Source organism: Lithobates pipiens, unplaced genomic scaffold, assembly GCF_037356315.1.
Source record: "Lithobates pipiens isolate NorthernLeopardFrog02 unplaced genomic scaffold, aLitPip1_a1.2 Scaffold_16, whole genome shotgun sequence".
Lineage (NCBI taxonomy): Eukaryota > Metazoa > Chordata > Amphibia > Anura > Ranidae > Lithobates > Lithobates pipiens.
In genome coordinates, this window is record NW_027507748.1 from 451464705 (window position 1) to 451488396 (window position 23692).

At 40.7% G+C, this 23692-nt stretch overlaps 1 protein-coding gene across 2 annotated transcripts in view; it reads right to left on the reverse strand.

Annotated features, from left to right (window-relative positions):
- Positions 1-1538: 1538 nt before the first annotated feature.
- SLC9A7 (solute carrier family 9 member A7) overlaps positions 1539-23692 on the reverse strand; it is a 134735-nt gene continuing 112581 nt past the window's right edge. For both annotated transcript variants that reach the window (XM_077482799.1, XM_077482800.1), the window contains 4 exons: positions 15015-15078; positions 14710-14792; positions 13330-13435; positions 1539-8559 (listed from right to left, as the gene is read on the reverse strand). In XM_077482799.1, the coding sequence (XP_077338925.1) occupies positions 8314-8559; positions 13330-13435; positions 14710-14792; positions 15015-15078 (499 nt within the window). In that variant the 3' untranslated portion in view covers positions 1539-8313. The remainder of the gene's footprint in view (positions 8560-13329; positions 13436-14709; positions 14793-15014; positions 15079-23692) is intronic.

The window sequence follows — 23692 nt, forward strand, 5'->3', positions numbered from 1 at the left end:
TGTCCAGACAGTGGAGCTGGCCATATCACAGCCGTTCCAACATGTTAGATGCCCATCGCATTTTGAGAGACCCTAACCTGGAACGTTTAGTTAAAATAAAAGTGTATAAATAAATTAAAAAAAAAAGCCAAAATAGTTGTCATTTTATTGCGTTAATGTTCTGTTCTTACTGTTTTGCAGTACTTAATATGATACTATGTTTTATTGTTACTGTGTTTTTTGTTGACCATTGTTTACATTGAAGATCTGCCATTTTACTGTACTCTATTATATTGTAATGCTTTATTGTTAACTGCTTGCTTTGCAGGTATGCCATTCAGCTGCAGCACAGATTTGTTTATTTTGAAAGCAACAGGGTTTTTTCTCTCACAATGCGGAAATCAGCCACTAGCGTTGTAGGAGGTGATTTCACCACCGCAGTAAAAAAAAAAAAATAATAATAATAATAATATAGGCGCATATATGCTGAAGCATAGGGGCAGGGGTGGACATAGGGGCCCCTATGCTTTGGCATATATTTTTTATCACTTTTCTTGGCAGAGATTTGTTCGTCCACATCAATGTAAACGGAGAAATCTGAAAAAAACATTACAATATATGCCCAACAAGGACTAGCAATGTACTGATTGTATTTTGGGGAGTAATGCCACAAATACCCATGACATGTGTGAGCAATATATCATTTCAGTGACCACTTTGTGTAAAAATAGTTTGTAGATGCTATAACTTTTGCACAAACCAAGAAATATACATTTACTGAAAAACAAAATTTTACCCAATACATACGGTTGAATGCATTTTGGCCTAAATGTATAACAAAAATGTATAATCCTAGTGGTGATTAAATACCACCAAAAGAAAGCTCTATTTGTGGGGGGGAGAGGACGCAAATTACGTTTGGGTACGACCGTGCAATTACTAAGTAAAACCGCGCAGTGCCAAATTGCAAAAAATGGCCTGGTCATTAAGGGGGTAAAACCTTTCCGGTCCTTAAGTGTTTAAACAGTGGTCATAGACAGCTTTATCATGAGAATCCTCATGGTTTCTGCTTTCCTTCAATCACCCAGGCACACTGCGACAAGTGTCTACCCCATTTTGCAGTTTGAACAGGCTCACAATGATTAAACATCCAGGCCAGACATGTAAAAGTAGAAATGCTCCCCAGTGTGTAAAAACAATGATACAAAGCTAAAAAAAAAAAAAAAAAAAAAACTAACTGCTGGAGGAGCCTTCATGCAGAGCACCACCTCTGCTTTCCGGGATCCCGTCAGATGGAATCCAGTTGGTCTTCTCAGAGACAGCAGACAGGGCACCTGCATAGTGAAGGTTTTTACCTTCATGCATAAAAAGGTAAAATACTTCAGCCTTTACAACCACTTTAAAGGCATCATCTCTAACCAGATCAATGCAATTTTTATATTATACCCACATCATGTTAAGTGGAAGACAAATGGAAGACAATACTTCATTAGGTATTTTAAATGGTGATCAATATGGTAAATGAATACAGACAGGCCATGTAAATACACAAAGGGAAATCATATTTCAGCAATTTATTCAGCCAGGTTGTTAAATTTTCTTATCACTAGTCCCAACATATATACAATAAAGTGCATATTACATCATAAATGCTGAATCAGTGAAAAGATTGAAAGCATGACAGATATATAACACAAATGAAATGGGGAATTATTGCTTACTAAATATACATATTTGTTAATACTACAAGCCAGTGATGCAAGGGTGAATTTAACATCATGACATACATGCCTGTTAAAGTTTTTGCACTCAGAGAGAATACAGATTACGGGTCTGTTTGTAACCTCTGTGTATTAATTTTGTTAGGTACTGAGAAAGACTATACTTATAGTGCACCCAAAACTAGAATAATGGAGTGTTGTGATGTAAGGGTTGTGTTTAATATAATGATGTACATTGCACTGTTGAATTTTTGCACTTACTATTAGACTTTATACAGTTTGGAACCTCCTTGTATCAATTTTGTTAATAGCTAAGAGAGACCATGCTCCTAGTGTGCCCACAATAAGAATAATGGGGTCCTGTAGGAAGGTACTTACAAACTTTCTGTCTTGATTGTGGACTCCAGAACAATCTGGACGCAACACAAGGAACTTCTAGGTTCAAACTGTATCAGCAGTCTTTAGCCAGCTGAACAGATCTCATACATTGTACAACACTAATACAAGGCATCTAATGTTATAACTTTTTTTATATGCAACAGAAGATATTTAATATTTTAGATTTACATCTTTCAGAAATATTGTGCAAATTAATGGAGACCAAAAAAACATTTCTTAATATCAAAGAAGATTTAACATGGGAACAACTTATTTCCAAAGAGGAAGTAATTTGTGAATCTTCAGTTTATGCTTTTTGCATGCTTCACACATACATCCACAGTCAAATATTGTTACATTAATAGAGACAAGTAGTGTTTGCTAAGTGAGTTTACATATGGGTCAATAAATCGTCATAAAAGAGACCTGCGCTGTAAGAGCCGCTATGGTTGACCACCTTCTGAAAAGAACAATCCCCTGGATATCCCAGCTTCAATATCCTCTAGCTAGGCCGGCATGCAAATCATAAAGACTGACATCCAAACTCCTAGATACTAGACACTATTAGGGCTCATGCACACTGCAGCTCAAAAACGCCTATTTTTCAGGCGTTTCAGCTTTTTTTTTCTTCCTCTAAATGCCCCTTCCTGTTAACCTAGGCGTTCACGCATACATATGCATTTACAGTAGTTTAGAGGCAGGGGCATTAAGAAACAAAAAAAAAAAAAAACCCAAAGTTACATTCAGGAGAGGAGCTTTTGAGCCTAAAAAGCACATGAATGGGCAAATTAGGCATGTTCATGCATTAATACATTCTAATGGCCAGAATAAGAGGAACGTTCTGGCCTGTTATTTTTTTGGTGCTAAACTCCCGTAAGAGAAAAGCCATCAGGGAGAATATACAGTGTGCATGCGGCCTTAAGGAGGTTGTAAACCCTCAAGGTTTTTCACCTTAATGCATTCGAAAAACCGCCTGTGATGCAGCAGCCCCTCTTTTACTTACCTGAAACCGGTCTTTCCAGCGATGGGGATGAGCACACCAGCTCCAGCCGGTGTCTCGGGTCCTGACTGGATAAATTGATAGGAGCACAGCCATTGGCTCCCGCTGCTGCCAATCAAATCATTATAGGCAATCTAATGAAAACTGAAGGGGTTGCATTGCAAGACTGGCCTTTAGCTACCAGGCCACCCCCCTTTTCTTTAGTGCCTGTTCACACTTTTTTGTTTGGTGTGAATTTAAAGTGGTACACATTACAAATTCACATTGCTAATTATGCTTGCCATGTGCAAAATATTAATGCAAATTTCGTGTAAATTTGTGAGGGGAGTGGTCACATCTGCAAATTTTATTTCTAGAAATCTAGGGGGAAATAAAAAAAAATAATAATTGCAGTAATGTGAAATTTAGACTGCGATTTCACTTCAGTCCCATAGAAGTCTATGGAGCTGAAACTAGAACCACACTAAACTCACACAGGATCCTTTTTTGAACCAGATTAAATTCGAACTGAATGTATGTGAACAGCCTTCATTGGAAATAATGCTTTTTATATTTATTTTTTAGAGGACATGTGAATCTATGCTTTTCAGATCACATCCGCATAGAATTCGCATAAGTGTGAACTAGCACCAAAATGGCCAGACAATTTTTGCTACTTTTTCACGTTTCAAAAGATCCCCACCAAATCATTTATTTTCTCACAGCAAAAAAACCTGCAGAATTAAAACGTTGAATCTACCAATTTTGTTCATCTGTTTTATTTTTATTTTTTAAATACACTAAAATTACCCCACATTTTCTGAAATTCTGACAAAAAGATAAAACTATACTGTTTAATAACCACTGAAGGTATGCTAAACAGTAATTAAGTAACTTGAGCCAAAAACCCTGAGACATCCATTTGTTGTGGTAACTCACAATCCACAGTTTGGGTGCAGAAGTGCCATGAATTTTTAATCGCACAACCTTAATGCATTTTCTGAAGTGGTACATGATGGCAAAGATGCCTTTACTGCCAGTGACAAATACCTACAGACACTACACTGCTCAGGAGTGGGCACAGGCTGGGGAGGACGGGGACTGGAGCACAGCATGCAGTTACCGCCATCCACGTGAGAGCAAAAGTGTCAGACTCCACTTTTGTAGAGTAAGAAAATGTTGGCAGCCCTTTCAGGTTTTTTTTTACAATTTTCTGGTGGTTATGATATACCATATAATATGAAGGGACTGGGTTCACACCATTGTGAAGTGGAATGCGGGTTCCCCCATACCCAATTCGCAATAGCAGGAGATTTTGACCGGCTTTCTATGGAGCCAGTTTACATATCTCCGCTGCAAATTTGCACAGGAGCTGTGTGTGTCTTTTGGTCAGTTTCAGGTCTGAATTCAGCCAAAAATTCAGGCTGACAGGAATGCACAGGACCCTTGCTGGGAGCCGCATCGGTATTAAGTGTGAAACCAGATGCAAAATGTTCTCTCATTTTGTCTGACACCAACACTAGATTCTTCTGAACATCTGAGCTCATCTAACAATAGGGTAAGACCTACAACCCAGTCAGAGCCCCCAGTTTTGTGCCGACAAACAAAATGCAGTCTTGGTTTGACAATATGGAGTCTTTTGGGAAAACGAGCATTAACCACTTGACCTCCAGAAGATTTAACCCCTTTCATAACCGAGCCATTTTTTGCAATACGGCACTGTGTTACTTTGACAATTGCGCTTTTACCCAAATAAATTGTATGTCCCTTTTCCCCACAAATAGAGCTTTCTGTTGGTGGTATTTGATCACCTCCTGCTGGTTTTATTTTTTGCGCAAAAAAATAAAAACAAAAAAATTCCAACAATTTTGAAAAAAAACAAACAAAACAAAAAAACACAATACTTTTTACTTTCTGCTATAAAACATACCCAATAAAAAAAAAAAAATTTTTTTACTTCATCTAGTTAGGCCAATATGTATTCTGATACATATTTTTGGTAAAAAAAAAAAAAATTTGAATAAGCTTATATTGATTGGTTTGTGCAAAAAGTTATATAGTCTACATACTATGGGATATTTTTTACGAGTAATGGCGGCGATCAGCGACTTATAGTGGGACTGCGATATTGCGGCAGACAAAATCGGACACCGACACTTTTTGGGGGGGGACACCAATACAGTGATCAGAGCTAAAATAAATAAATAAATGCACCGTCACTGGCTGGGAAGGTTAACATCAGGGCAATCAAAGGGTTAAATGTGTGCAGTCTGATTCAGTGTAGTGGAGGAGGTGCTTTTACCAGTGAAATGCATGGATCAGTGTTCCTGCTTTACATGAACACAGGATCCATGCCTTCCGTACTGACAGAACGGCAATCTGTTTTGTTTACATAGACTGTACAGTCTATGTACAGACTGCTGTTCTGCCTGTGTACCAAAGCATCGGCGGGTGCTGGCAGACATTGAGTCCGCTGTACCCGATGATCCTCTCCTGCTTTGTATAATTATAGCGGGAATGGCCCGGCAGCATGCGTGTGCCCCAGACCCAGAAGTGTCAGATCATGTGCTAGGTATGTGATCTGGTGCAGAGCGGCCACCCTGCTGCAGTATATGTACGGAACGTGGTACGCATGTGGTTAAAGTAAGTCTAAGTCTTAACTGAAGCTATGATGAAGGGGGAGCTCCTTTGACCTCTGAAACACGTTGGCGATCTTTAAACACATCATTAATAAAAGAATTTGGATTCTCTATTTTTTTGGTCTTGTACTCTTTTCATGTATGAATGTCTTTTCCTGGTAACCTGCTGGAGAACTCGCAGTAAGGTAGACTTGCCTGTTGTGAGCAGCCTAACCTGAGTCGGTGAGCTCTTCAAATGTTTTTTTTTCTCTCTCACTATTGTGCTTAAACTCATATCAATTTCCCAGCACCTCTTAGATTACCTTTTTCCCCCCATTGATGGTACAGTGTTTAGCTATTACACACCCTCCCTTCCAAGCCATTCAGAACAGAGTGAGCCATCAGTCAGGCATGTGCTCTGCCCCCTTGATGGCTAAGATTATTGAATGACATCGCACTTCTGTCTGAAAAGTATGGAAGGGGAGGGAGCATAAAAGCTAAAACGATGTCACAGGACATATGATACTCTGTAGTTTAGCTTCGCCCCGACCAGGACAGTGTTGCACTGGTAACAGGAACAATGATCATGTGACCCAAGAAAACAGGTTGAAAAAAAAAAAAAAAAAAAAGGACAAACATAAGTATTTACATCCTGTATACTGTACATATATAATCACCCTTCAATATGTATTATCTGCATGGAGTATGTAATTCTCACTGCATAACAGTTTTCAGAGAACTAGTAGTAATCAATTTCCACCTTAATTTGTTGTAGTTTGTCTATGTATAAATGGGGTGGCATCATTACGTTTTATGGACAGGAGATGACATGATGGTTGTATGTTTTTATGTACAATGCACTGTGGAATATCTCAACACTAAAGCCTAGTACACATGGGCTAATTTCAGGCAGCATCGGCCAGTTCAATAGAAAGTGGCCGACATGTGGCCCATGTGTGCTGCAGTTCAGATGGCTTCTGTTGAAGGCTCCTGATCAAAGGGTCTGCCAATGGCTGAGAGCGAGCTGACCCGAGTGTTCTAGTGGGGGAGGGGCCCTGTCAGAACACAACAGCATTGCATTGTTAGTACAGCGGTTCTAACCTGAGCAGTCAGGTTTTTCGTTCAGCCCGCTGGGTTGAAAAAAATAAAATAAAAAAATAAAACTTAGTGTGTTCTAAGCTTAAGCATACTAGTAAAATAGGTAATCTATTCTTATTAAACAATACACTTGTCATTGTTTGATAGAAGACTCTCCCCATTGACCTCTACACTAAGCTGATGTACGACTTACCAATTTAGATTGGAGATGGCCATCAAAGTAAAATCGTCAGCATTTTTTCTGTTTTTCACTCTCACCCTGCCTTTAATTTGTCAAAAGCAGATTTTTAAATATATAGAATTATAGCCCTAAAAGATTTCATTTACATAATGATTCCGAATCACCCAAAAAAGCACATGCACGCATACAACTCCATACAAATAAATGGGAAATGCAGTTAAATGCATACAAAAGCAGAACACATAAAATTGTGAAAGAATGAATGAATGAGTGACTTGTATAGCGCTACCTATGTGAACAGAATTGCTTCAGGGGGCTTTTTGCCACTGGTGTTCACCTGTGGTATAGCGCGGTCCTTTACCCTATAGGGTCTCAACGCGCTTGTAGATAAAATTGTGCTGCCCATTCAGCACTGAATTATAAAGTATACTTTGTTCATGTCTGTTTTAATCCAGCCATAAAGCACATTGGTCAGCACAAACTTCCTAGTGCATTTGAATGTTCACTATTTTACAGTCTTGGAGGTTGCGTTAAAAAAAACCTGCACAAACTTTGACTACAGTATAGTCAATTTTTACATAGATTTAAAATGTATAAACTTCCCAGCAGACAGCACAGAAAATGGAACAATCTGATGTAACCAAGAGGTCAGCAAACATGTAGTATCTTTTTGCTGGAGGGAATCAGTGCTGTAACAAAGGAGTAACACTAAACATGTAAATGTACATTGTATTTTTTTTAGCCTAAGACATAAACATGAAAGTCTAATATATCAGCGAACCACATTATCAGCCATGCTTACGCACTGAACGCACATTAACCTAAAATTTACAAAACCATAAAAAAAATACTCTTATTAAGTAAACTGTCCTTGTCATGCATTTCAGCATCTATATATTATACTTTACAGGAATGGTAAAAAATGGATTAACACTTCTTCCAGATGCCATAACATCACCACTTGATCTTTAAACAGCAGGCACTTTCCAAAAGAGGTTGCTCCTTGCTACAAATAAAAGTTGTTGCATCAACAGCAGAGGGTAAGAGCAGTCACATCTCCCTCATTGTTCAGCACATAACAAAATTTGGGTTTTTTCACTAGGACACATGGGAACAAGCAAGGAGAAGGCCGCAGCAAAGTTATGTGTGCAATTTGTGCGCCATACCTAAAAAAAGATGCAGTTGTCACATTTGATAAGAAAAGAAGGTCATCTTTTAAATTTCCACTTTCAGTACCACAAGAATGGTTATGTTTCTAGTGTGTGAACTGCACCCAACTCTTCACCACACTGGGGCCTGAGATGCTCCGGTACCATACTTGGTCATACATCTTTCCTTCATAGCCATCGCCTCTCTAGGTTATGCATTCTCTTCAAGAGGAAATACTAGCCGTGTTCCTCTATTGGTAATTTCATAGTCTCCTCCAAGTTCACGTTCCAGTGCTTCTTCTGAACTGCTTTTTGTTCTTCTGCCATCTAGGCTTGTGGTGGCCGTGTGAGAGCCTGAAGACCCATTAGCTGTGATGGTGGTGTCTCCGTAAGTCAATGTGAGGTCACCATCATTAAGAATGAAATCTGCATCATCTTCTCTCAGCTGTTCTGAATTCTACATTGAAAGCATAAAGACACATAATGCGTTAGTCAATTTCTACAAATTTAAAAATAGATTATGTACAGAATCCTCAGCCAGCCCGCAGATGAGGTTTCACAGTGCTCATGTTAGTGTGTAGAATCAACATTAAAGTGTGTACACAAATCTACGACTGGGGCATTTACCTGAGGGGCTCTTAATATTTTATTTGAAATATGCATGTGAAGTCCAAGTACCAAATGCTGCCTTTTCCACATGTAAACATTCTTTATGGAGATACTTTACATTTAGCTCCCTTATAACTGACCGAAAAGACTGTCCAGCCTGGTAGTAACCACAAAGGCCAGTTGCACACGGGAGTAAAATATGCTGAGTTTTTTTACTGATCTGAAATGAAATACATTGTCATCTATATCCCATTGCACACAACTGAGTATAAGTGCCCTCTTCCCATGAAATACGTTAAGCCTCCCTTATTACTTGGTAACCCTTTTTTCCTCTCTGGGGCCAGCATTCAATCTCCTCAAAATGTATTTAGTTGAGAACCATAAAAGCACCCCCCTTGGTCAGGAAGGCTAGTGCCCGAGGTTCTATGCTCAAAGTATCTCTCTATCCAAACTTTTAATAGTTTTTTATTTAGTAGGGAATGATTAAAACCACTATCAGGTTTTTATTTTGTGTCTATGTCCCATTTGGGAGAGTTCAATTCCTGTTCAGGAGATACAACACCAAATGAAAGGGAATATTCAAAAAGTAATCTTAGACAGGTGTAACCAGAACAGGCGTCCCATATGAAATAGGTTACCTCAGCAACCATTGCGGTTTGTAAAATTCTGTATTTCCCCATCACTTTCTGGCCTGGTGACAACAATCAATTTCACCTGCTTGGACAAGGATAGCAATACAAACCTGACAATGTTCAAACCTAAAGCTGCACATTGAACAGAATTCTTGGGTTTTGGTGCTTTAAAGCAGTTTCAATAGATATCTAAAATACATGCTTTCAATTTCAAATATGAGTTTAACTACTTTAGTTACTCAACAGCTTTGCTTTAAATTAGCTGAGGGCTTGCTGCTTTGTACATCCCTCCACCCTTCCCCACTGAGACCCTAAAACATCTAGCACAATTTATGCGCTAGGAGATTTTAATAATCATCTAAACCCAGCTTTGGATAAGATCTCCATTGCTAACAAGGGCGTGAACCCCCTTCCTTGCAAAATACACTTTTTAAATCAACTTGGTCTCAAAGATGTGCGGAGGGAGATACGAGAGCTAGAAACGTTATTCCTGTCATTCAGCATCCCATAATGGTTTGTCAGGAATAGATCTAGGACTTGGTAACTCTGTCATACTACCCTTTGTTGAGGGCTCTGCATATGAACCTAGACTTATGCCTGATCACGCCACAATTTGGGCAAGATTGTCAATACCTGGTCCCCCCCATGCACCCCTTGTGGAAGGTAAATCCGTTCTGGCTAACCATTTTCCAAGGGACCCGTCCCACATTTCTATGCAGAATGTGGGACGGCCTCAGCAGCTATAGTATGAGACCACTATCCAAGGGGGCTTCTTATTATAGAGATAACGGCTGTCAAATATAAATCGAAGGAATCTAAGGAGGGTCAGATTGGAGCTACAGAGCAGAAAGGCTAGTCTAGTTGCTGATCCTAACCCTATCACTCAAAACAGGTGGTTGGAGTCTCTATAGAACTTGGTGGTCCTACCTGCTGCTAAAAGGAAACATTACTTTTTACAATAGTGTTATTTTGAGGTGGAGGAGAATACTGCCCATCTACTGGCCTTGGTGGCCAGAGCACAACAAGAAGCTCCTTCTATAAATGCTATCGGCTCGAGTACTAGAGACCTATATATACCTCCCAAGTGGACCATACCAACTACACTTCATCAGTTTTACAATGTTGTGTGCTTCCAAGCTCACTACTACATCTACCAAATTATCGCCATTCTTAGAGGTTTGTGCCTTCCCTAAGCTCACTAGGTCCTAGTTACTAGGCAACTAGCTATGCTTAACTCTATCATGATCGAATAGGTCACAGAGGCTTTAGCAGGGTCCCCCACAAATAAATCCCTGAGCTTTGATGGTCTCCCTTCTGAGGTGTATACAAAACATGGGAACGTACTCCTACCCTCCCTATTGCAGGTGTTGCATGAGGTAGCAGATACTGGCAAACTATTGGCCTCTATGCAGGAAGCGATTATTATTGTCCTCTCAAAACCAGGGATAGACAAACTTCTTCCAGGACTCATAGTCCCATTTTTTTTTTTTATTGAATATGATTGTTAAGCTCTAGCTTGAGTCCTGGCCACCAGACTAAGGTTATAGGCAAACTGATTCATGAGGATCAATCAAGGTTTATTCCATCTAGATAAACAGCGATCATCATCAGGTTCCTTTTCTCAACATACAAATGCTGGTGGACAACCCAGGGGGCAGGACCATTCTCTCCTTAGATGCTGCCAAGGCCTTTGACAGCGCTGAGTGGCATTACCTCAGGGAAGTGCGATCTAGATTTGGTCTGGGGAATAAATGTATTAACTGGGTGCACATATTTTATTCCTGCCACTAGGGCTAGACTCTGTATTAATAGTGATCTCTTTGCAACCTCCCACCTGCACTGGGGCACTCGGAAGTGGTTCCCTTTGTCGCTCCTCCTATTTGCCCTGGCAGTCAAACCCTGGTGATCATGGTCCATACTATCTGCAGATATAGTTGGCTTCCGTTGAGACATAACCGAGGTGAAAGTATCCCTTTATGCTGACGACACCCTACTATATCTGGGTGACACCCCTGGTTCTTTGCAGGCCGATAGTAAAACCAGAAAAATCCTCAAATCTATCAACTGGAACAAACCTGTCATCATGCCTCTGGATCCCCTTTCCTGACAATACCTTAAATTTAATTTAGTTCCCCTACTGGATAGACAGAGTATAGTGTCCTAGCTAGAGTAAGCTTCTCCTCTCTGTGGTAGGAAAAGTTAACTTAATTAAAATGATCTGGGCACCGCAGCTCTTGTGTAATTTTCCACAATCCTCCTATTTGAATTACTAAGAAATGGTTCTCACATATAGATTCCCAATTCAGGGATTTAATATCTAAAAAAATAAATAAATAAATAAAAGTAGGCTAGACTACGATAATGGACTCTGCAATATGGGATGGATAGGGGGGCTGGCTGTCCCCCACCCCAGAATGTACTTTTTAGTTTTAATAATTTGTTTGTTTATTAAAGTGTTCAAGGACATATAATGAAAAAGAGGCAAAAAGCACTGTGAGCGGGCATAATACAAGAACAAAGGTACAGTTGTTTAAGGCACATTATAGGGCTCAGAAGCGGCCAAATACTAAAAGCCATACCTATATAGTACAGTACAATAGGGCAGTAATAGTGATCGGAAAAAGTCAACGAATTCACCAAATCTGCAGCTAATGGAAGTCAAAAAAGCACTAGAGGGCATGCCCTAGAAATCAGAAGGTCATCTAGACAGGGAGGAAAGCAGTGAAAGAACTGACTTTAGCGGCACAATTCCAGCAATTGGCTTGGTTGGGGGTAACCGGGTAGTTCAGATACTGCCCTGTCTGCAATGCCACATTTAAAGATGGCTCTAACCGCCCTTCCTCCTAACTGGCCCACTGCCAATCTCGTGGCAAGTATAGGTCTCTAAACACCTCTCCATATACGATAAGGCTTTTGAAAACTACTCTTACATGGAATAACCCTAGTTACCCAGAGCTGGCCAAATTGGAAGGATTTCATGATTGCTGAAAAAAAAAAAAAAAAAGAAAAAAAAGGAGGGTGTATGTTTTCATGACCAGTTATACTTAGACGCAACATTTAAGCAATTTGAGTAATTCTGCTATGAAATCCTTCTGTCCCACAGGCAATTTTACCAATACTTACAAATCCAGCATGCAGTACAAGCTCAGTCGCACTCTGCTAACCTAAGCAAAACGGACTCCCCCTTTTTTAAAGAAGTAATACAAACTGCTGTGTGGAAGGGATTGATTTCACGTATATATACATCCCTGCACTCCACTATACAAAATCCTGCTATCCTCAGAAGTAGGGCACCCTGGTCAGAGGATGAGATTAGTGGTGAACAATGGGATATGGCCCTAGAATTTGAACCCCTAATTTAGGTGTCGGCCTCCCATTAACTTACCCAATTATTTATACTTCATCAGGTCTAGCTCTTCATCAGAACCCCTAAAAAAGCAGCTGTTTATGTGGGATAAGAGAGATACACCTATCTGCCCTAAATGCAAAGGACATATTCCATAAACCTTATGGGGCTGTCCGAAGTTTACAGATATTGGATCAAGGCTTTGCAAACCATGGCATTATCTTCCCAAATTACTGTACCTTCAGATCCACTGGTACGTCTGCTTGGAGCCTTTGATGATGAACTGTAACCACCATAGGTTTATATTATGGTCTGCCAACTTTATTACCTTGCTAGAAAATGTATTGCTAGATATTGAATATCATCTACTGTCAAAAGCGTAAAGGGCCATTCAAGCGGAACTTGACCCCAAACCTAATCCAAATCTCCTCTCCCTATATTGGAGTTTTTTTTTGGGGGAGCGGGTGACTAGCTTTGACAGGTACTTGATCACAGTATTTGCTGCTGGACTTAATAAAAAAATTTCTGACTAAAGACCCTCTTAGCTGCACAAAAACACATCAGCATGAAAAGGCCCCAATAAATGTTAGAGGAGAGCGAGATGAAAAGCAAGAAAAATAAAAATCTGTAATATACTCACATTATATACTTGTGGGCTTGTAAAACATCGGGCAACCAAGCCACACCAGCTGGGCAGCGTTGTAGTTAATGGAGGACCACTGTGTGTCAGCATAGGCTTCAGATAACTTTTTTTTGGCATTAAGGAAAAACTGACATATTTTAGACAGTTATATAGTTATGTAATGATCCATTTAAAGTATATGTACATAAGGAGCTATTCCAGGCAACAAGTAAATGCATTCAGTGACGTGCTAAAATTACCTTGTTTAAAGTGGTTGTAAAGTCAGAAGGTTTTTAATCTTAATGCATTCTATGCATTAATATATAAACCATGCAGTGTGCAGCAGCCTCCTTCAGCACCCCTAATACTTACCTGAGCCCCATCTCTCTCCAGCAATGTCCACGAGTGTCTCTCCCTTCTGATTGGCTGAGACACAGCAGCAGCGCCATTGGCTCCTGCTGCTGTCAAAGACAGTCAGCTAATCAGGAGAGAGAGAGGGGGGGGGGGGTGGGGCCGGGCTCCATGTCCGAATTGACACAGGGAGCTGCTACTTGGCTTGGGTGCCCCCACAGCGAGCTGCTTGTGATGGGGGCACTCGATAGGAGGGAGGGGCCAGGAAAGCTGAAGAGGGACCCGAGAAGAGGAGGATCTGGGATGCTCTATGTAAATCCCCTGCAACAGAGCAGTTAAGTATAACATGTTTGTTATTTGCTCGCTGAGAATCTTCAAAGAATGTGCCCATGCGGGGCTCCACCCACCAGCGTCTCACTTCACAGATGACTACAAGGTCTGGCAGCTTTTCTGTTAAAGTATAACTACTTGGCCGTGAGATGTACAGCCAAACAGCTTACACACAGAGCCTGCAAGAGCCCTGCATAGCACCCACAATCAGCAGATGCTTTCCAGGCTCCCAATTAAAAAAAAAAAAAAAACAAGTTTTTTACCTGCAAAAATATGTGCATTTATTTTTTAAAAGGTGAACTTATCCTATACATCTTAGTTTAACTAAAAATAAAAAAATCAGCACAAGAGTCATAACTTACAGTTAGTATGATGTGTGATGTCTGAATAGAGGTGCGGAGCTGCAAGTTATCTACCCGAACCCTTTCATAGATCCTGGGTCATTCATAGAGGCTATAGTATTGCTCCTATGAGTAGAAGATTGGGTTGACTTCTTTCACTCTTGTTTCAAGTAGTATTGATATACAAAGTTTTATAAAACTTTGTGTAGATCAGTACTACTTGGACCTAGAAGAATTGAACACCTCAAAAGCTTGTCCTGAAAATGTAAAAAGTTAGTGTAAATAAACAAACAAAGGATCATGGACAAGATTGCAAGATATATACGGTGTCCACCTTAATCAAAAACTGAAATAACATAACAGACAAAAAAGATACTTGTGATCAAAAGTATACCAGAGCCGAAAAATCCAGGCGCTCTCCTGTCGTGTGCGACTCTTTTCAACAGCTTCTCCAGCATCCTACAAGCACCATAAAATACACATTGTGAAAATCATTCATGTCCAAATATATCACTGGCAATAGATGTCATTAGACAACAATCCTATCTGTTGCATTAAGGTAAAAACATTCTGCAGGACCCTCGGGTAGGCTGTACAGGGTCCAGGGATTCCGAATAGCAGCCCTGTGGGAAGGTTTTAACTTATATTGAAACAACAAAAATTAAGAATTTGGGTACTTACTCCATGCAGGACTTGGAAGCTGTCATTAGTTGGGGGCGGATCTTGATCCGGATCAACACCTACCCTATTACACAAACAATTCAAATAATTTATGGATTATATCACACTAGTAAACTTAAGAGGCTTTTATGCTCATGAATAAAACACAAAATGCCATGTTTGGATGAATGCAAAACACTGCACTGCATTATTCAATTTGAAGGGGCACATTACTACTGTTAGTAAGCATACACAGCCAAGACAGAAGGTGTAAATGGACTGACAATTAAACAGGCTGCCAGGTTTAGTAAGACAACTCACTAGGGTGCCCTCAGCTCCCATAATGAAATAGCATCTTTTTTTTATTCTGTAGTAGCATATACAGAGGCGGCTCTTTAATTAGACAAATTAGGAGATTGCCTTAGGCCTCGCCCACACAAGGGCCTCGCGGGCTGCGACCACCTAATTTGCCTGACAGGACAGTGTGTGGGGTCCCTCGTGAGTAAAAGGAAATATCCCTAAGTGTGTGCACAACTTCAAGCAAGCCGGTGGCAGGGTGAGCGGGCGGGTGGGCGCTGCACATAGACTGACGCTGGTGCCGCCTGTCTGACTGAGCTAATGAGCCTCCGCGGACGAGGTAGGAGATGACATCTCAGCTCAGTCTGGTCAGCTGCATCGAATAGCAGGCTCCACCGCCGAGGCACCGTCCTCCTGGTCTTTCCCCCAGTCAGATGCCCCAGTGCATGAAGGAAGTTGTAGTTCTTCACAGCACTGAGCACAGACAGCAGACTTGGCCCTCTGGTGCCTGTGCTCTGCAGAGACTACAACACCCAGATTGCACTGCAGGGAGCTCAAAGACAATATCACGTGGGCGGTGACTCTAGATCAGCTTACGTAATTTGTTCCCTGGCGGCATTTGATGGGGCACGGTGGCTGCACTTGAGGGGGGCACAGTGAGGCTGCACTTGGGGGCACAGTGAGGCTGCACTTGAGGGGGGCACAGTGAGGCTGCACTTGAGGGGGGCACAGTGAGGCTGCACTTGATGGGGCACAGTGAGGCTGCATTTATCCTATAGAGATATACTATGTTTAATGATATTTTATTAAAGAATAATTGGTCAGAGAAAATTGTAGAAACTGAGTTCATAGGATTTAAGGCTGTTAATATATGCATTTATACAGTTAATTTGTTTCACCTATATTATTTTTCCCATTATGGGCATGAGTGGGGCCTCATGTCTAAGTTTTGCCTAAGGCCTCGCAAAGTCTAGAGCCGCCTCTGAGCATATATAAACTGTGCCGCCTGCATGGGCAGAAGTACAACATTCTTTAAAGTAGAATTCTAGGCAAAACTTAATTTTCTTCTTCTGACATGTTGGTGTTACGTCTTTCACGTGGATGCTATAAGTTACATTAGTAAATACAGCTGGATAAAACAAAAATGATATCTTCATTTCAGGCTGCAAAGCAACAAAATGTGGAGTGAGGGGTGATTATTTTCTATAACCACTCTGTGTGCTGGTAATATTTATTTTGCGTCCAAACTTTTTTTTTTCCCTTTTAAAAAACACATTGATACACATTTAGTGAATACTCTAAATCCCCTGTTTGTAGCACACATTCATAGCTATAGAAGGTTTGCTAAATCTCTAACTTTGTCAGTGTCATTTAACACACGCTGTTTACTTTAGCGTTTTGTCACCAACTGAAACGTATGATGTCAGCAGCAGCTATTTCTAAAGAGAAAAAGTCATTTGTTTGGTCTTCATCAGCGAGTGAATGGAATTGGTCTATTATTCCACCATGGCAGCTGCAGAATGACACAGCCCATTTCAATTTGTCTTTACTTTCATTTGAAACGACTGACTAAGACACGATGAAACAAGCGAGCCTTGATCTCACCACAGAGCTTCCATTGTTGAGCTATTGGAGAGGAGTTTATGCAATTTGAAGGGCATATCATGGAGTCTAGCCAAAGCTGGAACAGCTAAACTCTAGCCAAGTGAATCTAGTTAGAAAACAGCACTTAGGTTTCCCACTCCATTATAAAGTGAAACCCAGTTTTTATTCAGAAAAGAAAAAAAGAAAATCACCTCCAGGTCTATTACACATTACAAAACGTTTAGTTAACTGCAGGTGCTTTTGTTGTATAGGCACTATGCAAATTCATGGATTTGTGTTTAGTAAGAGTAGGAGGGTTTGACATTTGATCACTCTGTCCCAAAATCATTTTAGACATGCAGCACCCCTGCACCTCAGGAACAAACTTCAGTGCAGATCATTGCTAGGAATGCCAAGAATTTTCACTCAATGGCTGTTAATACTTATAGGAAACTCTAAAGCCCCATACACACTATCAGTATGCCTGGTTGCATACACATTGAAACTCCTAAGGTTTGCCCTCATATTATATGGTTTTGGTAAATCTGAAGGAAAAACTCAGCAGAAAAACTGATAGTGTGTATGGGGCTTTAGTGTCAATAATAAGAGAAAAATTGCAGAAAATCACAATTACAAATGCAGTGGGCAGCACAGTGTTTTAGGGGCTTGCACTGTGGCAATAGGGTCCTAGGTTTGAAGCAGAACACTGCATAGAACCTTCACATTCTCCCTGTTAGTGGGTGGGTTACATGCCAAAGACATTCTGGGAAGTTAACTCTTTATGTGTACAAGTTCGCTATACACTGATAAAATTTTTCATGCCTGTCCCAATCCCAAGTGAATTGTGTGGAGCATTGAAGAAAGAACTCGCAAACTACCACCCAACAAATGTAAGTATATGGTGCCCAGAGAGCTGGCCTATATAATGACCAGGAGTCTTATATTACAGATATGTACAAATACAGTATTGATGGCATGGAGGCAGGGAAATCTGATCTTTTTTTCAGTTGAAAAAAATAAATAAAAAATTAAGAATGGCTCAGGCTGAAACCAAAAGATAATTTTTGGAAGCTGTGCATTTAGCGGATCTCCAGCTGTTGCAAAACTACAAGGCCCATCATGCCTCTGCCCCTGGGTGTCATGCTTGTGGCTGTCAGAGTGTGGCTATGCCTCATGGGACTTGAAGTTCTGCAACAGCTGGAGGTCCACTAATTGCATATCCCTGGTCTAAATGATGGTTAAAACCATCCAAAAAAATAAAAAATTCAGGTTCCAATTAAGTGCTATAGAGCCACCACTACTCCACGAACACTAACCGTTGCAGACTATGGGCCTAACTAGCCAAAGTCTAAAATGCTGCAACGGCAAATAGGCGAGAAGGGACCTTGTCCAGCGCATCCCACAAAAATGGCAGGCAGCAGCCCAGCCCACAGCAAGACCAGCACCAACTCTCTAGACAACCTGGCCCAACCAAATAAGTTGGGGCTCTACACTTTACAGCTGGATGACCTCCATGCTTGAGGGACAGGAGGAGGAAATCTATAACCTCAAGCTAGAACTCTAGACCCCCCCCGTTACAAGCTAGAAGAGGTAAAAACAAAAAACAGGCTCACAAAGCCAACCTTGGGGTCCGAGGTGTGTAAGAATATCACTTATCTTCAGTTAAGAGTGATGCAATATGCCAAGAGCTTGTACTGGGAATCTCCAGAGCGTAGATGGAGTTAGAGTCCACAGGGCCCTAACCAGAGAAAAGTCCCCCCACGACAAGGGATGCATTGATAAAGCTCCACTAATTTTGAAGGAAACTCAGGGGGATAGTTTCTTCCAGTTTCAGGGGAATCGGTACCAGCTGTTCACAGACCTCTAACCCTCAACAGTTCAATTGAGAACGGAAGCCCTACATTCAGACCTTTCAACATCAAATACAACATTATCATCACATATAAGGGGAAGATGCATACAATCACAAGCATTGATGAAACCAAGGAGTGCCTCTCATCCTTGTACCCAACTGTGTAGAATCCAGAGCTGAATATCAATTCCACCAACAAATCCTGTCCAGACCATGTAAAACCACTCTTGCATAAAGAGCAGCAGCTCCCCAATCAGCCATTCTAGAATCAGTCATAAGTCCACAGCTAGGATAACCACTGAGGCAAACATTTTAACGGTGTAAAGCACTGCCTCAGATGGCTTGTACCTCAATTGTCACTGCTCTGGTACCTAGATGTGGTAAAACTTGATATTGTTACTCTTTTCCTACTACTAGGGACTGACACTGTTAGGGTCTAGTTGTGCGGTGTATAGTAAACTCAGCCCACAACCCTTTAAGTTACAATCCATGGGCAACTTTCACGTTTTTGTTTTTGCCACCTTACAGTCACACACACATACTTCTGGGTCCAACATCACATGATTGTTTTATAACACAGACCTTATGTGCCCTATGATTCATTCTTAGGCACTTGACCCAAGGCCCTTACCTACTTGAAATAATGCCAGCACTTCGATCTCAGCTACAGTCATTTCTGTCTGGCGCTTCTGCTGGAGCGAGTTGACTCTCCTTCCTTGCACATAGCTAGCACTTTGTTGCAGAAACCTCAATCAACTTGCTGGAGAGGGTTGTTTATGAAGGCCTTCACCTACAAAGTGGGCTTTTGAAATTTAAACACCAAACTGGCCTATCAACCTCTATCAACCTATGGCCTGGTCATACATTAGGTAACTATCAGCTATGCAGGTCCCCTCAACCCTAATACACCAAACCCATCTCCAACATGCCTATTTGACTGTTTGCTATTTTATTTCTATTGGCAGGGACTGAAGGCAGTTGCCTTAGCAGCAGATACACCAAAACTTGGAAGGTATGTTTTGTGGCTACTTTGCGCCTTCTTTACATGCATCTAGGTGACATTGCAACTCTCTCGATCATGAACTACTACATCTGTGTCTGAGGGGCAACGGCTATGGCCTCATGGCAACACAAGTGACATAGCCATTTATTGCAATGGCCATAGGTATGCTGGAATGTTACTTACCTGATGACTCTTGCTCAACCTGCAGTATGCCACAGTTCTCATGTTAATTTGCAAACTTGCACTGTTTTAACTGTACCACTGTGTAAGTTGTTTTAATGGGCATTCCTGTTGGAGTTACAGGCTCACTGAGCAGGTGGGAGTGCATGCGAGAGTGAGCTGTACACACGGGCCAAAAGCCTGACAATTTTCAGATGATTTCTTGTGTGTATACAGAATAACTTAGAGGCAAGGTACTTCAGCTTATAGCTATATTCCAACCTTCTCTCTATTTACTTGCGCTATTTCAAGATTGGCCAGGGTGGCAGAAACTTCCAGCTCCCCCATCACCACTGTTGTTCTAAGGAATGTTTCTTGCCATTGGATTCTTTTTTCTCTTATTATTTTAATATACTTTAGTCTAAGTTTTATGCACTTTTCCTACATCTTCATTCACCAATACATGTTTTACATAAATGCAGTAGGAGCTCTGTTGTCTGAAGCTCCCAGACAAACTATTTTTTACCTTTAGTTGCCCCTAAGAGATCCTTGGCTTGCACTTCTCAATCTCAAACACCCCTTTCTCACTAAACGCCAATTTAAAATTAGCCACGTATGTTTTACTAGCTGCTAACAAACTAATGCAAGGGCATGGCAGAAGCAATTCACACAACGGAGGCCCATCATTTCACAGATGCCTTCTTTATTAACAGGAAGATCTATACTGTGTGGAGTCCATTAATTCAGTACACTCACCCCTCAATCTCACCCCCTGTAGGCAGTATATTTCAGAGGGAAACACGTGGAGAGCCCTGGTGTCCTTTTATTTATACCTTCTAGTCAACTCTCACCTTCCACAGAGTTTTAGAGAAGGATTATTTATTTCACCCCTCCACCCTTTTCCCACCCATCTGTATAAAAATGAGCAGGGGTGCCCCTTTTTTTTTATTTGCCCTAGCAATTGAACACTTGCCATTCACTATAAAATCCATTCCCAATATCCAGGGCAAAGAAGTTGCTGGATACCAATCTATTCCTCTTTGCCGATGATGTACTGCTAAAACCGGACAAAAGCCCATGACAAGATTTTCAAACTTTACAAAAATTCTTAGGCTTATGGGTCAACGACTCAAGTAAATGGTCCTAGACTTTGAACTCACCAGCACCCATGCTCAGACAACCAAAGATATTTCCCTCACCGATGGGAAGACTCATCTATCTGGGGATTCACCTCTCACCATCCTGTATACAGCCAACTGTACATACATTGAGTCAACTCTTGATTTCCAGAAGAAATATCAAATGGCTCGATAGCAGCCTTGAAGATGACACCAGACCGCCATACCCCTGTTGAACATTCTCTTATCCATATACTGGTTCATATTTTACATTCAAGTTCAGCCAGTGTTCCTAAGGTCAATATGGCAACTTCACATTCAATACATTTTTAGTACAGATAGTAACACGACATAACGTGGATATAAACTGTTACATAGTTAGCCTGATTGAAAAAAGACAAGTTCATCCAGGTCAACCAATAATGTACTATTGTTTTCCAGAATTGTAGCCGTCAATGGCAGGAGTATTTGTTTGACCACAGAAAGAGTCTGTAGATGCTCTGGATGATACGCTGATACAGGACTGGTCCATAGTTATCTTGCAAGGGTTAAGGGGTTAAGAAGACTCCAACCAGTATAAGCTGCTAAATTTAGTTGAAAAACTGAGGCTGCTTCAAGATGGAGTTAAAGAGGAAAGTACATCTGCAGGTGGGAGGTATGAAAAGGAAGCAGACAAAGCTAGGAAAGGAGCAAGTCATCTGCTAAATAGTTACAGATAGAGTCAATTTGTAAATTTATCCCCGATTGTGGACGGATTGGCCACAATCATGTTAGTAGGTAAGAATATGTTTGCTAGCATAGAATCTGGTTTGTTAGCACAGAAGTGAAATTTTCTTCTAGTCCATCACAAATGTTTTTTGCCCCATCAGTAAGGAAAAGTTCTACTTTTTTTGCAATGATACAATCTGTAATGACTGGAATTATGTCCTTACAAGGTGAGAAAATAAGCCGATTTTAGAAACCTTTTTTTTGCACACAGTAATTTGAATAAGCATCGCTTTTATGGGCTTCCCATAGGTTTGTTGTGGAAGAAGCGGAATTGGCATTTTCATCCAAGTATACAAAAAAGGGAGGTGTGAATTGCATTAACAATGTCAGTTAAAGATAACAGGGAGTCATTTAAGTGCCAAATATAGTTCTGTGGGCTCTTAAAAAAATTAAAATAATAATAAAAAAAAAAAAAACACACACCTTTCTGCACCACATTATCAACTACTACTGTACTACTGGTCAGCACAATTAGCTTTCCTAACCTCTTAAAATGTTTCAATCAAATCAGACCCTTGAAGGTCAGCACAAAGCATATCAAGTAGCGCCAGTTAGGATAAAGACTATCCTATGGACCTCCCCTGATCTGTGCAAACGTATCACAGACTTGGCACCTAAACACTCTAAAAACCTGTTTACATTTCTTTGCTTTTCTCTCCTCTACCTGCCTCTTACTCCTACATTCTTCTCCTTCCACACTGCACAACATCTGACTCCTAGAAACAACCATCCTCTCTTTCCTATCTCCCCACACCAGACATCCCTTCCATCTCTTCTCCACAACAGGACACCCCCTACATGGCACTAGCACACCCATGACTAAACACTCACAGGGGGCCATCTACTCTCTGTACTCCACCATTATATCATTGGTGCTAAATATTGACTCAGTACTGTTTCAATTACTATGTGTTGTACAATGAATGCTCTAACAACTGTTTGTTAGGCCCTGCACAGAAACTAAACTACAGCGCCCAACTTCTTTGGTGCCTGAAAAGTTTAATAAAATGCAAAACCTGGAAAGAAAAATCTGGGATTCTATAAAATATTCAAACAAATTGCTGTACCATTCCACACACCTTTTAAAACCATAACAACTTTTCCACCAGGGATATGAAAAACCCCTCAAATTCCTGCAGCTGACCAAAGCAGACATTTGCAGAGTTCAGTATATGACTCAACCACTGTGCAAGGAACACTCAGCTCTTTCTCATTACAATCCACACAATATGCCTCCTCGTCTAAGATATTTAGCTTTCTCCAAATTAATAATAAAAAATAAAAAAACTCCCAAACCAAAAACTACGTACAATCCACCTTAAAGTGGTTGTAAACTTCAATCTTTGTCTTGTACCTATAGGCAAGCCTATAATAATGCTTACCTATAGGTACTGTAAAAATCTCCTAAACGTGCACGGTTTAAGAGATATTCACTATACATTACAGCAGATGACATCGGTTCATGCGCTCTGAAGGAGCAGTCTGGCAACAATGCACAGCTGCACCAGATTCTGAACGCTGCAGTTTTGGTAAATCAACCCCATATAGTCTATTCAATGTGTGGTTTTCTTTTAGAGGGCGACTCTGAACACACCTCACACTACATTTCCTAATGGGGGAAAGATTTGGACAGCTCCCTTGAATGCCACCAAGTCCCAAATATGGGACACATCTGAACATTTAACTGAACGCCTCATTCAACAAGGCCATTTATAAACTATTAATTAGATGGTACATGGTGTCCCCTAGATTTTCTAAATTCCTCCAGGGTGCCTCACAGCTTTGTTTGTAGCAGCATTCTCAAGAACCCATACAAAGTAGTTCTCTTTAATCTATCAGATGGTTTTACCACCGACCAATTTAGACTTCTAATCTTCATTTTCACAGCGGCAAAGCAAACACAAGCTAAAGTCTGATA